The sequence below is a fragment of the Chaetomium fimeti genome, assembly GCF_033439085.1.
Source record: "Chaetomium fimeti strain CBS 168.71 chromosome Unknown B0H64scaffold_4, whole genome shotgun sequence".
NCBI classification, from domain to species: Eukaryota; Fungi; Ascomycota; class Sordariomycetes; order Sordariales; family Chaetomiaceae; genus Chaetomium; species Chaetomium fimeti.
In genome coordinates, this window is record NW_026944332.1 from 1269817 (window position 1) to 1280856 (window position 11040).

The window sequence follows — 11040 nt, forward strand, 5'->3', positions numbered from 1 at the left end:
TATCTTGTTCACTCAGATAGGCTCTCTTTACTCATGGCATCGCTAAGAATATAATACCAACATGACATGGTCCTAGAGCGAGGAGGTCCGAGGTAAGCAAAGTACTTGCTTTATGATCAAATGCCATGGTCAACCATGTGGTCTGCATTCATAATAGCACCGACGTCAACTGATAAAGCAAAGGCACGGGATGGAGGTATTCTGGGTAGGTCTTAATAATTTCCAGCTAGTAACTGGGAATGACACGTAAATGAGTGAAAAGGCGCGTTTCGAGTGAGTATCACAAGGAGGCATGGACAGGGATGCCCTGATACACCCACACAGAGCTTGGTATGGAGTTTATTTGGCAACGCCTTTTCTATCCTCCAGTTTTCCTTTCCCCTCGCCAAGATTGGCCATGTTCCCAGGGGTTGTCCCGGATACAGGAAAAATAAAGCCTTGACAAGAAATGATGACGTCGGGTGACAGAGCTAAGGGGGGGGGTGAGTATTCGTGTTGAAGAGCTAATAGAGTAAATAGGAAAGGTCTAGAAGCAGCCTAGACCAGTGAGATGCGTTCCTATGAGATGCGTTGAAGCCAGACAACATATTTTCCGTGTCCCCAGGATGTGCACAAACACCAATCATCTCGCCCGTAGCCCTATGTCGTGTGTGATTTGCCACCCGATGGGACGACACGTTACCAGAGATCACCGCAACTGCCGGGAGATGGTTTGAAGCCTCACTCTGCCCAACCCAGCGATCGGCACTTGCAGACCACGCCGTCCGCCCTGTTTCCCATCCCGCTCCTCCCCCCTTGCCACGCCCATCCAAGGTACTGGAACCGAGCCAACCCACCTAGGTACGTAGGTACAGTACTCGCCCCTAATTCGACGCCATCCCACCCGGCGACGGAAACACCATCCTTGGTCCCGGCCCAGACCCACCCACGCCATGCGAACCACCACCACCACCACCAGGCGAACCCAACCCCGTCACAGCCCTGCCATTACTCGCCAACCAACCCGACACAGAACCAGCAGCAGCAGCAGCAGCAGCACCACCACCACCACCACCAACCCCAACCCCAAAGCCCTCATTCCAGACCTCCACCTCAAACCTCACCATCCCCGCCGCAGCCGCAAGCCCCCCCCCCAAACCACCCCCCCCATTCATCCTCAACCCCTCCACAACCCGCCCCAAATCGTCCCCCACCCACTGCCCCACATCACAAACCACCCCATCCACCACCACCGCCCTCACCGCGGCCCGCAATCCCCCCATGGGCAAGTGCGGCCGAGGAGGGGGAATACCTCCTCCCGACGGCACCGGCGCCGGCACGTGGTGGGCAAAGGCGGCGGGCTGGCGGCGCACAAACGCTAGCGCGGCCTGCTGCAGCCGGCGCGCGGTGATGGGGCTGCCGGTGGGGATCTGTTCGAGGGTGCGCCGCTCGCCGTGGTGGCGCCAGCGGATGTGGAGGATTAGGTCGCGCGTGGTTTGGGGGGTGGTGGTAGTCAGGTTGTGGTGTGTGGGGGAGTTGTTGTTGTTATTGGTTGTGGGGGAGGTTGGGGGGATGGTGAGGACCGCTGTGGGCTGGGGTGGGTTGGGGGGGAGCTTGTTGGTGAAGGAGAAGGGGGCTGGGGGAGGGGGCGGTGGTGGCATGCTCATGGTTGGGGTGAATCCGTTGGGAGGGTGTTTCTGATGGCCGGCGGGGGGCGGTGGTGGCGGGGGAGGGGCCATGGGGAGGGTTGAGAATGTGTTCTGGGGCGGTCGGGGAGGCATGCGCTGGGGGAAGGCGTTTAGGAAGGGCGGTCGTTGGGATGGGGGGGCCGGTGGGTCGTAATGGAGCTCGTAGCCGGACGAGCTGGAGCAGGTTGACCGCGAACGAGCCCTGGTCGTGGAAAAGGAGGGCGAGCGGGACCTGGTGCGGCCCTGTCTCGTCTTGTGCTTCCCGGAGCTCGTTTTGGCTGCTGCCCTCTCCGCCTTGCGGCGCCTCCGCTGCTTGACTCTGCCGATTGAGGTAATAGAGACGGTCTCGTCATCGGAGAGAGACTCGCAGTCATCCAGTGTCACGGTGGACGAATCGCTCCCGTGACTGTCGTCATAGCGGCTGGGCTTGGGGCTCTGCTTCTTGACGCTGGACGGCAAAGCAAAACCATTGGTGCTAATGTAGTTCTGGACTGCCTCGGCGGACTTGATAAGAAGAGCTTTCAGCGCATTGTCGTACGATGGCGCCGTTTCGGCCAGGACAGCCTCTCGGGTGCCGTTCTCGGTCTTCAGCACAATGGCCTTGAAGGTACCCAAGGGTTCCTTGGCGACAACCAACGAAATCCGGACAAGAGTCCCGCTAAAGAACTCGCAGTTCTCTGCAGAACGGGAGGTGATGTTAGTGGCCGGGGTTCGTGTGATGGCTGCAGACGACTCACCAATAACTTGAGCCCGTAGGTCTACGAGAGGGGAAGAAGCTTCAGCGACCATCTTGTGATGAAGGCTCAATTGCAGTGAAACTTGAGTAGGTTCGACACGAGGAAGGCGCACGAGCATTTGGTTATGAGGCCGGGAAAAGCTGGACCATGTGTGCCCGGATGAAGCCCCCCGAGACAATGATGGACACTCATACTTATACCCTTTCTAACCCGCGAAGTTTGCCCGTCATGAGGGCGAGTTCGGTAATTGAGGTACAAGGGAATGGAGTGTGGAAGCCCCGTGTGGCACAGAATCATTACAGCAAGTAGAAAAGTGAGGCTTGCTGCATGACATGATGCACGGTGAGAGAAGGCCCGGGTGTGCCGAGGGGGGGTCAACACACCGGACTGGGGGCATAGGGGAGGTGGGCGTGGTATAAGTGCCCGGGTATCGGCCACAGAAAAGCATACGCAACTCCATTGTCAATATCCTCCCTCTGCTAGATAACTCCTACCGAGCAGAGTCGGAAAGAGAGGAAACAAGGAGGTTACACTGGGGCGCCAGGGGGTGGGTGTGTAAGCGGTGAGCGGTGAGCAAGTGCACCGAGGAGTTGCAGACCCGAAAACCGAACAAGAGAACACGCCCCTTTCAGCCCACCCGGCAACTACGGCGGCTCATATTTCCTTCCGAAGATCGGTCGGTGTCCGTCCGTTGTAGCCAGCCACATCTTGGCAGACTTTCGATGTGATTTGCCGCCTGTGAAAGCAAGACACGGCAGCAGGTAGTCAGCCGTTGATACAGCAACCAGTCGTGTCAGGTAACACCATCGTAGGACGTAAGATGGCTTGTTGGCGCAGACCCGAAAATGTGTCGACGTAGTCGGAACGGTGTCTCTCGAGGAAGAGACTAGAAGCGCTTTGAGTCGCACGGAGCTCCTGCGCTTGCGTTGGCTCTAGCCCTAACCCGTTGAGTGGCTGCAGAGACGTCAAAATGAACCTGGTCCGGGAAAAAACTCACCCTGCCCAGACCAGACGACGGCTTCTGTAGCCAACCCGACTTGCTCGCCTGGGACCAGGGCATCCGTTTCCGACCAAGCAACCAAAATGATTGGGTCACAGCCTATTCGCAGCGGCTTCGACAGCAGGATTCCGTGCGAGCGCTAGGCAGCTAGGCGCCTTCTCGTCAGAAACAAAGGCGACACTAGGGCATGCAGTGTGAGAGGCCGTGATCCATCCAGGGCTGTGTGTAAACAAATAATTTCGTTCTTTTCCTTCACTGGCATCAAAACAATGAGTACCGTGGGACATCTGACCTAGCTTGTCCCTCTCCAAGCCCACCGGTCTCCTGTCCGCCTTCCGATGGGCTCGTACCCGGCCCCCCCGCACCCCCTATCCAATACTCAGTCTCTCGATACGGGCCTTGACTGCGTCAACGAGAGCAGACTCCCGGTCCAACAGACCAATGACCTGCGACATCTTTTGCCGGCGCACCTCAGCGGGGATTCGCAAGCCAGGCAACGACGAGGCGGGAGCGTCGCTGTCGGTTCCCTCCCGAGCCCGCTGCAACTGTTCAGCCTGTGCAAATAAGGTGTCCCGGAGGGCTTGGATTTCCTCGAATCGTTTCCAAGGCTGCTTAGCCTTAGGAGTCGACGAAGTTTGATCCGCCTCAGAACCAAGGATGCTGCCGCTAAGCGCCCGCACTTCCTCTGCCCACGCTTTCTCCTTGTCGCTCAGCTCACGGCTAGTTGCCCTGCCCAGTTGCCGCTTCAGCTTCTCCATTCTGTTTGCCAATCCCTCTTGCCGCTCGCGAGCTTGACGAAGTCGGTCCCGAGTGACGTCGTCTTGCGAGATGGGCGGCTCGTCGTCTGCCGAATCTTCGCCGGTGATTAGGTCAACCTTCTTCTTGGCCTCGTTGGCCTTGTCAATTTGCAGCCTCAGTTCCTCCTGAAGCGTCTGGCATTTCCTAAAGAGCTGTGCGACAGCATCGTTGATCGTATCTACCTCGTTGGCAAGCACCTTGTGCCCTTCGGTGAGAACCTCGAGGGTCGCCATCGAAAGACGCACCTCCTGATGGAACAATGGGCGCCTCCTGCCCGTCTTTAGGTGGTCGATCCACGCCGGCATTGCGCTCTTGCGGTCCAGCGCTTCCGATGCGTAGAAAAGAGGGCGCGGTTCCCAGCCGATCTCCGGCTGTGGCGAATCCACATGTTCAAGAGCCGCTGCCGGAGACTCCCTGGGGACGCTGTCCCGCTCCGGTGTCTCGAAAAAGAGGGCGACCGGGTCGTTGTGAGTGGCAGACAGGACAAAGTGGCCAAGGTCGGGGTCCCGGATGGCCGTGGCTGCCGCTAGCGAGTTTTGACCGCGGCCCTGGGTGTAAATGCGCTCCCGTTCCGATCCTTGCCCTTGGACGAGGAGGTCGAGGCGGAATTCCGCACCGGCCTCCGAATCTCCCTGCAGTTCACTCTCGAGTCGGAACACCCACGGCGCCAGGGAAACAAACGTGATCCCCGCGGGGTGCGTGATGTAGAATGAATAACGAGAAGTGGTGTCCTCGCTAAAGACGGGCCAGCTTTCAGGTACCACCTCGACGGGCTTGAGAGTATCGAAGGTCTGGAAGGTAAGGAGAGATGGCGTGCTGGCGGGGGCGGCAAACTGCCTCGATCTGTGTTTTGGCTTGGGTGGAAGCCATTGGGCTTCGACCCCTTCCACGTCGAGGCAAACCTTGACCTGCCCGCTGGTGGAGAGGAGACAGATGACTGACAAGGACAAGCCGTTCCCTTCATCATCATCCATCTCCAGATCCTCTTCTTCGCCCATCATCAGGTCGGCAAGGCGGGCCTTTTCTCCAATGACGTAAATGTCCCTGAGCTCGACCTCATCGTCCTGCTCGTCCTCCGGGTTCAGGTCGAAGTCGAACGGACCTTGGAGTTTTGGAACCGTGCCGGGTCGCGTGGGTCGCGTATAAACCTCCGATGCCACTTCGCCAAGACTGCCCTCCACAATTTTCGGCTCTTGATTGTCCAGGTCGGAGATCCAGTCAAGCTGTTGCTGAGCCAGAAGACGCGTTTCGGCGGAAGCTTCAGGGTCGTCTTCCGTGGCCGCGACCTTGGCCACAATAGAAACCGATAACGACGGGATCAGTGTGGGAGGAGGAGCCCAGCGTTGAGGTAGAAGTGGGCATAGGGAGTACACATCGCCCCCCGCCATGGCTACCCATAATGTCATTGGCGACCAGCCCCCGGAGCCCCTAGCGGGGAAGCATGCAGCCGCGACTTCCATGTCGAATGCATCGGGCGAAAAGCCCTTGTTCGTAGTCGACACCGAGGCAGTAAAATCTTGATCCAAAGACGTCCCGTCCGCTAGCCTCTTCAAGTCGATCGCGAGAGTCGCCGAGTCGAAGGTCCAGCGGTCGGCGGTGGATAATTCCCAAACACGCACCACGGCATCTTCAGTAACCGTGACAAGCGCCGTTCCGTTGACCCCCAGAGGATGCCATAATGCCGAAACAACTGCGGGGCGCGAGGTAACATGAGTGGTCGGCCCGAGGGTCCAAAACTTGGGCTTGAACGGTGCTGTGTCCTTCGCATAGAGGTGAGACGAGTCAGGTAGGATGCAGATGTGGACAGTATGCGATGTCAAGACTGCTAGGAGATCTTGATTCGGAGACATAACAAGCTGGCGGATATCGTCGGCGACAGGTGTTTTGATGATCTAGTGATGGAAGAAGGTTAACGCCCATATCCCGCGTTGTACCCTGGCGCATGCTACTCACCCGGTATCCTTCTGTTTCATGGCCGACAACCCCGTTCTCGTGGTCGAACGAGTCCTCGGAGCTCTCCCGCTTGATGCGAGTCCCAGAGCTGGAACGCGCATGCTTTGTTTCCCACGACTCCTTCAGGTAGGCGAGGTCTCCCCATCGTATTTGCTTCCCGACCGCGACGAAGACCTCGGTGCCCCGCCGCGCTATGGTCCGCCGTGGCCCCGGTTTCGGTTTTTTGCCATATGGCAAAGTCATAGAAAGCCTGGCATCATCGGCTGATTGGGAAAACAGCTTGTGGCCTGGGGATGGCTCGTTGAGCCAGCTCGGCGCAAAGCTCTTGATCCTAGGCATCTGGTGTTGGTGTTGGTGTTGATGCGGCCAAGATTTGGTTGTCGTATGAATGAAATTAGTGTGAACTGAGCTCAACAAGCGACGAGCGGCAATGCCCGACAGAAATTGGGCGTTTGCCTTGTGGTTGTCGCTGCAAAAGCGCACGTTTGTCGGAGGTTGGGAAGCCGCTCCGGGGCGAGAGAATGCAGCTGGGCTTTGAGGTGCTCTTGGTTTAGCGCGTTCTCTTGGCTCCAGAGCAACAGCTTTTTCTCGGCAGGCACGCTGAAGCGACCCCCGAAGCTGGGGCCCCACTTTGATTGGCAACCTGTGATACCAAGCAACGGCGCGGCAGCCTCTCATCACCAATTCCCAAGTCAGAACGAGGAAGCTCCGAAGTCCGTCCATCTACTTTTCTACCATCTCAATTCACCCACCACAACAATGCGAGGACCACGCGCGACCGTCGAGCGGCTCGACCAGCCGAGCGCATATTTCAACAGCAGAGTGAGTATCTGATATCAGACTGCCATGCGAAGCTACAGCAAAATGTCTAACATACGGGCTCATCGACATCTCAGAATAAACGCAGGCGATTCGACAAGGAGCAGCGCGATGGGGACGACGATACGAACATGCAGAACGACCAACCCGAGGAGGACCCGCTGAAGGATGCGACCACTCTCTATGTCGGTAACCTGTAAGTTACAGCATCGCATTCCATCGCAGTCTTTCTAGGACCGACAGTAAACAAGCAGCGCTGACAGAGCCTCGGCTACCTAGGTCATTCTACACTACTGAAGAGCAAGTGTACGAGCTCTTCTCCAAATGCGGCGAGATCAAGCGCTTGGTCATGGGACTCGACCGGTTCAACAAGACACCCTGCGGCTTTTGCTTCGTTGAGTACTACACCCACCAGGACGCGCTCGACTGCATGAAGTACATTGGCGGGACGAAACTGGACGAGCGTATTATCCGGACAGATTTGGACCCCGGATTCACCGAGGGGCGGCAGTACGGCCGTGGAAAGTCAGGAGGGCAGGTGCGCGATGAGTACCGGGAGGACTTTGATGAGGGTCGTGGCGGTCTTGGGCGGGCGATTCAACCGCCGCGGTCTAGAGACCGTGAGACGAGGGACTTCGATGATGATCCGTATGGGCGGCTAAAATAAGCTCGGTCGCCAGCAGGGCGGCGGGATATTCTGATGGGAACGATGGCAATACCCCTGGAAATCATAATGGCGTTCTTTCTTTGGCAGTATATTTTTTTTATGTTCCCAGGCCCATAAACCTAACCAATGCATCCGCCATCGGCCAAACTCGAATATCTCCCAGGCTGCATATAGGCACAAGGTGCCGTGAGAACGCCGTTTATTGCCACTGGTATAATACAAAGGATATACACGCCAGAACCGACCCTCCTCGTCTAAAAGCCTGGCGGGTTGATTCTTTGTGACACACGGGTCCACTTGGGAAGCTCTAGGGCCAAACGTCAGTCACACACGACGCAAATAGGGCCTGCACCCAAGAAAGTAACGTACTGTGAATGCCCTTGCGATATCTCTTTGCTTTCCGGTCGAACATGGTGTACTTGTCCCGCGGCAGCATCTCCGCCTCGGTCGGCATCTCGGCCTTCCACCGGTCTAGTGACTTGAGTGTCTCGCCCTTCTTGGCCAATGCGTTGGTAACCGTCTCGATAACCTGGTCGACAGCCCGTAACCGCTTCCGTTGGCGGGCTTTCTGAGTTGGGGAGAGGCGCCACGGGATCTTCCTGCTCTTGTGTCAGCGACAATTCGAAATGGGCGAACGTCATTGCTGAAATCGTGCTCACCATAGAAGACCCCCGCTTAGGGGATTTGTGATCCTGAACGGCCCAAACATGTCTGTTGCGGTGGGAGCTCTGCAACACCGTTCGGCCCGGGGTGGATTGAATGTTCGCAGAGGACGGGGCCTTGTCGGGCGGTCCAGAAAAACGCGGCTCCCGTCACTGCGCCAAGCCCAATCACCGCCAGGCACGCCAGGGTAGTGGAGCTCACCCCGCGACCCACCAGCTGGACATTCGCCCTGCAGCGTTAGCGCAACCCAGCTTCAACCGCCAGCCCGGGAGCTGGTGTGTCGTCCGATTGACGAACCACTTGCTTGCCAAACCAACGATGACGACGGTCCCCGAGGAGCACTACCCACAACTACAACAACCACACACGATACACATGTAGTTATCGCAGCAGCAAATGATCGAACGATAACCCGCGACGTCCCCAATCAACCGAACACCGCCTCGACCACCACCACTACCACAACCGACTCCCCTCCGGCCACCACCAAGCCCGGACCGGGCCCCCAACCAAGCACAATGAGCTACTACTTCGCAATAATCGGCACGCAGGACAACCCGCTGTTCGAGTACGAGTTCGGCACCAGCAAGCAAGGCGGCGACGGCCAGTCGCGCTTCACCGAGCAGGCGCACCACCTGAACCAGTTCGTGCTGCACAGCAGCCTGGACATCGTCGAGGAGGTGCAGTGGATGAACGGCCAGCTGTGCGTCTCCCCCTTCCGTTCCCCTTCCTTCCCTCCCTCCACCAAACCGTTCGCCCCCGTGTTTACCCCCCTCCCGCTGGTCTTTTTGTTCGCCGCGTCCCCTCGTGTTCCTCACTCCCACCGCCGCCGCGCCCCGATGCTGACGGTCCGAATGTAGGTATATGAAAGTAATCGACAAGTTCTTCACCAACTACATATCCTGTTTCATGACCGGCGGCAACGTCAAGTTCCTTCTGCTGCACCAGCCGTCGGCGACAGCGTCCGGGGCGGCGGGCGCGACCCGCAACTCGACGTCGGTGGGCGCCAACCCAACAAGCCCGCAGACGGAGGAGGCCATCAAGAATTTCTTCAACGAGGTGTACGAGAACTACGTCAAAGCCATCATGAGCCCGTTTTACAAGGTCAACATGGAAGTTCGGAGTCCGGTGTTTCGGCAGAGGGTTGCAGCGGCTGGGAGGAAATACTTGTGAACGTAATTGCACTGAGTGCCAAATCATACCTAATGTTGTAAGACGAACATCGAAATACATGATTCACAGAGGTCACGGTAAGGCAAACAGCAAAGGTTGGATCAAATCAATGTATTCTCATCGGGTAACCACCCTCCCAAAGACGCCTTGGCCATTCCCATCGACCGTGTCATAGTTGTGCCTGACCCCATCCCAACGCCAAACGCAAATCAAGCGTGAAAAAATGTATCCGATCATGCCATAATCACAGGGCCCATGACCCATCCATCCGTCGGGAGGAGGGCGTTGTCATGCTGCGCGGCGACAAAAAGTCCGAGCGAGCTCATGACTCACTGCCGGCAAGCATATTTTTTTCTTGGTCGTCGAAGTTCCCTCTCCTCTCAGACGCCAAGCAAATCTGGTGAGCTGCTTAACCACCGAAACCGTAGAGGGTGCGGCCCTGGCGCTTGAGGGCGTAGACGACGTCGAGCGAGGTGACGGTCTTGCGCTTGGCGTGCTCAGTGTAGGTGACGGCGTCACGGATGACTCCCTCGAGGAAGGACTTGAGAACACCACGGGTCTCCTCGTAGATCACTACAACATGGTCAACGACTTGGTCCAAGGTAATGCATTGCAACTGGGGGAGGAACATACTGGCAGAAATACGCTTGACACCGCCACGACGCGCCAGACGGCGGATGGCGGGCTTGGTGATACCCTGGATGTTGTCGCGCAAGATCTTGCGGTGACGCTTGGCGCCGCCCTTGCCGAGACCCTTGCCGCCCTTGCCGCCTGATGAAAGAAGACGCGTCAGTATCTCGATCGCTTCATGTGTGTTCAAGTGTCGAGGCAATGGAAGCTTTGGTATGCGACGCGATGACGAAAGCGGGCAAGGCTAGCACGCGTTCGAAAACGCGTGCAACCCCACCACGACTTCAGCCTCGTGAAGTCGCGACAACCAACCAAAACAGCGTGCATTGCCAGCGACGACGACGGCAACGTTATAGAAATGGTATAACTTACGTCCAGTCATGATGATGGATGTAATGGGTTGATTGGGGTGTGATTAGATGGTCTGGGTTGATAAAACGATGAAAATTTGATGCCGTTGATGATTGAGCAAACACCCGCAATTGGTAAAATGAGCAGTGTTTTGAGCAAGATGGGGGAGGGGATAACAAGTTAAATAAGTTTGAGTGCAGGCGGCGGAATCAGACGGGGGCAGCTGATCCAGAGCGAGTCGCCACTAGTCCTGTTTCGGATGTGGATTGTTGGTTCTTTCCGTGGAAAAAACGGTTGCTTTTAATGCGCGTTTTGAAGACCACAAATTTTGGCTCGGAAAGCGCTACAACTGGGCGGGTTTAAATCACTTTGTTGTGCTGCTGCGGCACCGCGACCCCAACCGCGAGCCGGAGTGGGGTCCAAGCGCCTTGCCGCATCACCCCCCCCCCACCCCCCTCAGCCCCTCCCCTTCCCCTTGCTGATTTGACATTCGGTCTCAGCCTCCTCGCCCTACCCAGAGTTGAAGCCTAGGGGGCTCGACGCGTTTCAAGAACTGGGCCGGACATACGAGCCTTCTTATAC

The 11040-nt window shown here is 57.3% G+C and overlaps 6 protein-coding genes across 6 annotated transcripts; 2 read left to right on the top strand and 4 right to left on the bottom strand.

Annotated features, from left to right (window-relative positions):
- Positions 1-863: 863 nt before the first annotated feature.
- On the bottom strand, positions 864-2456 carry B0H64DRAFT_322726 (uncharacterized protein; the record flags this gene model as incomplete). Its single annotated transcript, XM_062800577.1, has 1 exon — positions 864-2456. The coding sequence occupies one exon, from the start codon at positions 2454-2456 to the stop codon at positions 864-866; it is 1593 nt and encodes a 530-aa protein (XP_062659017.1).
- A 1316-nt stretch (positions 2457-3772) lies between these two features.
- Positions 3773-6494, bottom strand: B0H64DRAFT_321586 (uncharacterized protein; the record flags this gene model as incomplete). Its single annotated transcript, XM_062800524.1, has 2 exons — positions 3773-6094; positions 6156-6494. 2 exons carry the CDS (start codon positions 6492-6494, stop codon positions 3773-3775), a joined length of 2661 nt encoding a protein of 886 aa, XP_062659018.1.
- Positions 6495-6821: 327 nt separating this feature from the next.
- On the top strand, positions 6822-7715 carry B0H64DRAFT_395512 (uncharacterized protein). Its single transcript, XM_062803773.1, has 3 exons — positions 6822-6977; positions 7052-7170; positions 7254-7715. Exons 1-3 carry the CDS (start codon positions 6915-6917, stop codon positions 7639-7641), a joined length of 570 nt encoding a protein of 189 aa, XP_062659019.1. The 5' UTR covers positions 6822-6914; the 3' UTR covers positions 7642-7715.
- B0H64DRAFT_395514 (mitochondrial 54S ribosomal protein YmL31) lies at positions 7716-8443 on the bottom strand. The gene is made up of 3 exons (XM_062803774.1): positions 8301-8443; positions 8011-8240; positions 7716-7948 (listed from the first exon to the last, which is right to left on the bottom strand). Exons 1-3 carry the CDS (start codon positions 8348-8350, stop codon positions 7896-7898), a joined length of 333 nt encoding a protein of 110 aa, XP_062659020.1. The 5' UTR covers positions 8351-8443; the 3' UTR covers positions 7716-7895.
- A 96-nt stretch (positions 8444-8539) lies between these two features.
- Positions 8540-9477, top strand: B0H64DRAFT_359163 (Sedlin; the record flags this gene model as incomplete). Its single annotated transcript, XM_062801672.1, has 3 exons — positions 8540-9007; positions 9165-9254; positions 9324-9477. The coding sequence occupies exons 1-3, from the start codon at positions 8823-8825 to the stop codon at positions 9475-9477; spliced, it is 429 nt and encodes a 142-aa protein (XP_062659021.1). The 5' UTR covers positions 8540-8822.
- A 98-nt stretch (positions 9478-9575) lies between these two features.
- B0H64DRAFT_341046 (histone-fold-containing protein) lies at positions 9576-10776 on the bottom strand. Its single transcript, XM_062801242.1, has 3 exons — positions 10480-10776; positions 10111-10248; positions 9576-10050 (listed from the first exon to the last, which is right to left on the bottom strand). The coding sequence occupies exons 1-3, from the start codon at positions 10487-10489 to the stop codon at positions 9887-9889; spliced, it is 312 nt and encodes a 103-aa protein (XP_062659022.1). The 5' UTR covers positions 10490-10776; the 3' UTR covers positions 9576-9886.
- Between the last annotated feature and the right edge of the window lie 264 nt (positions 10777-11040).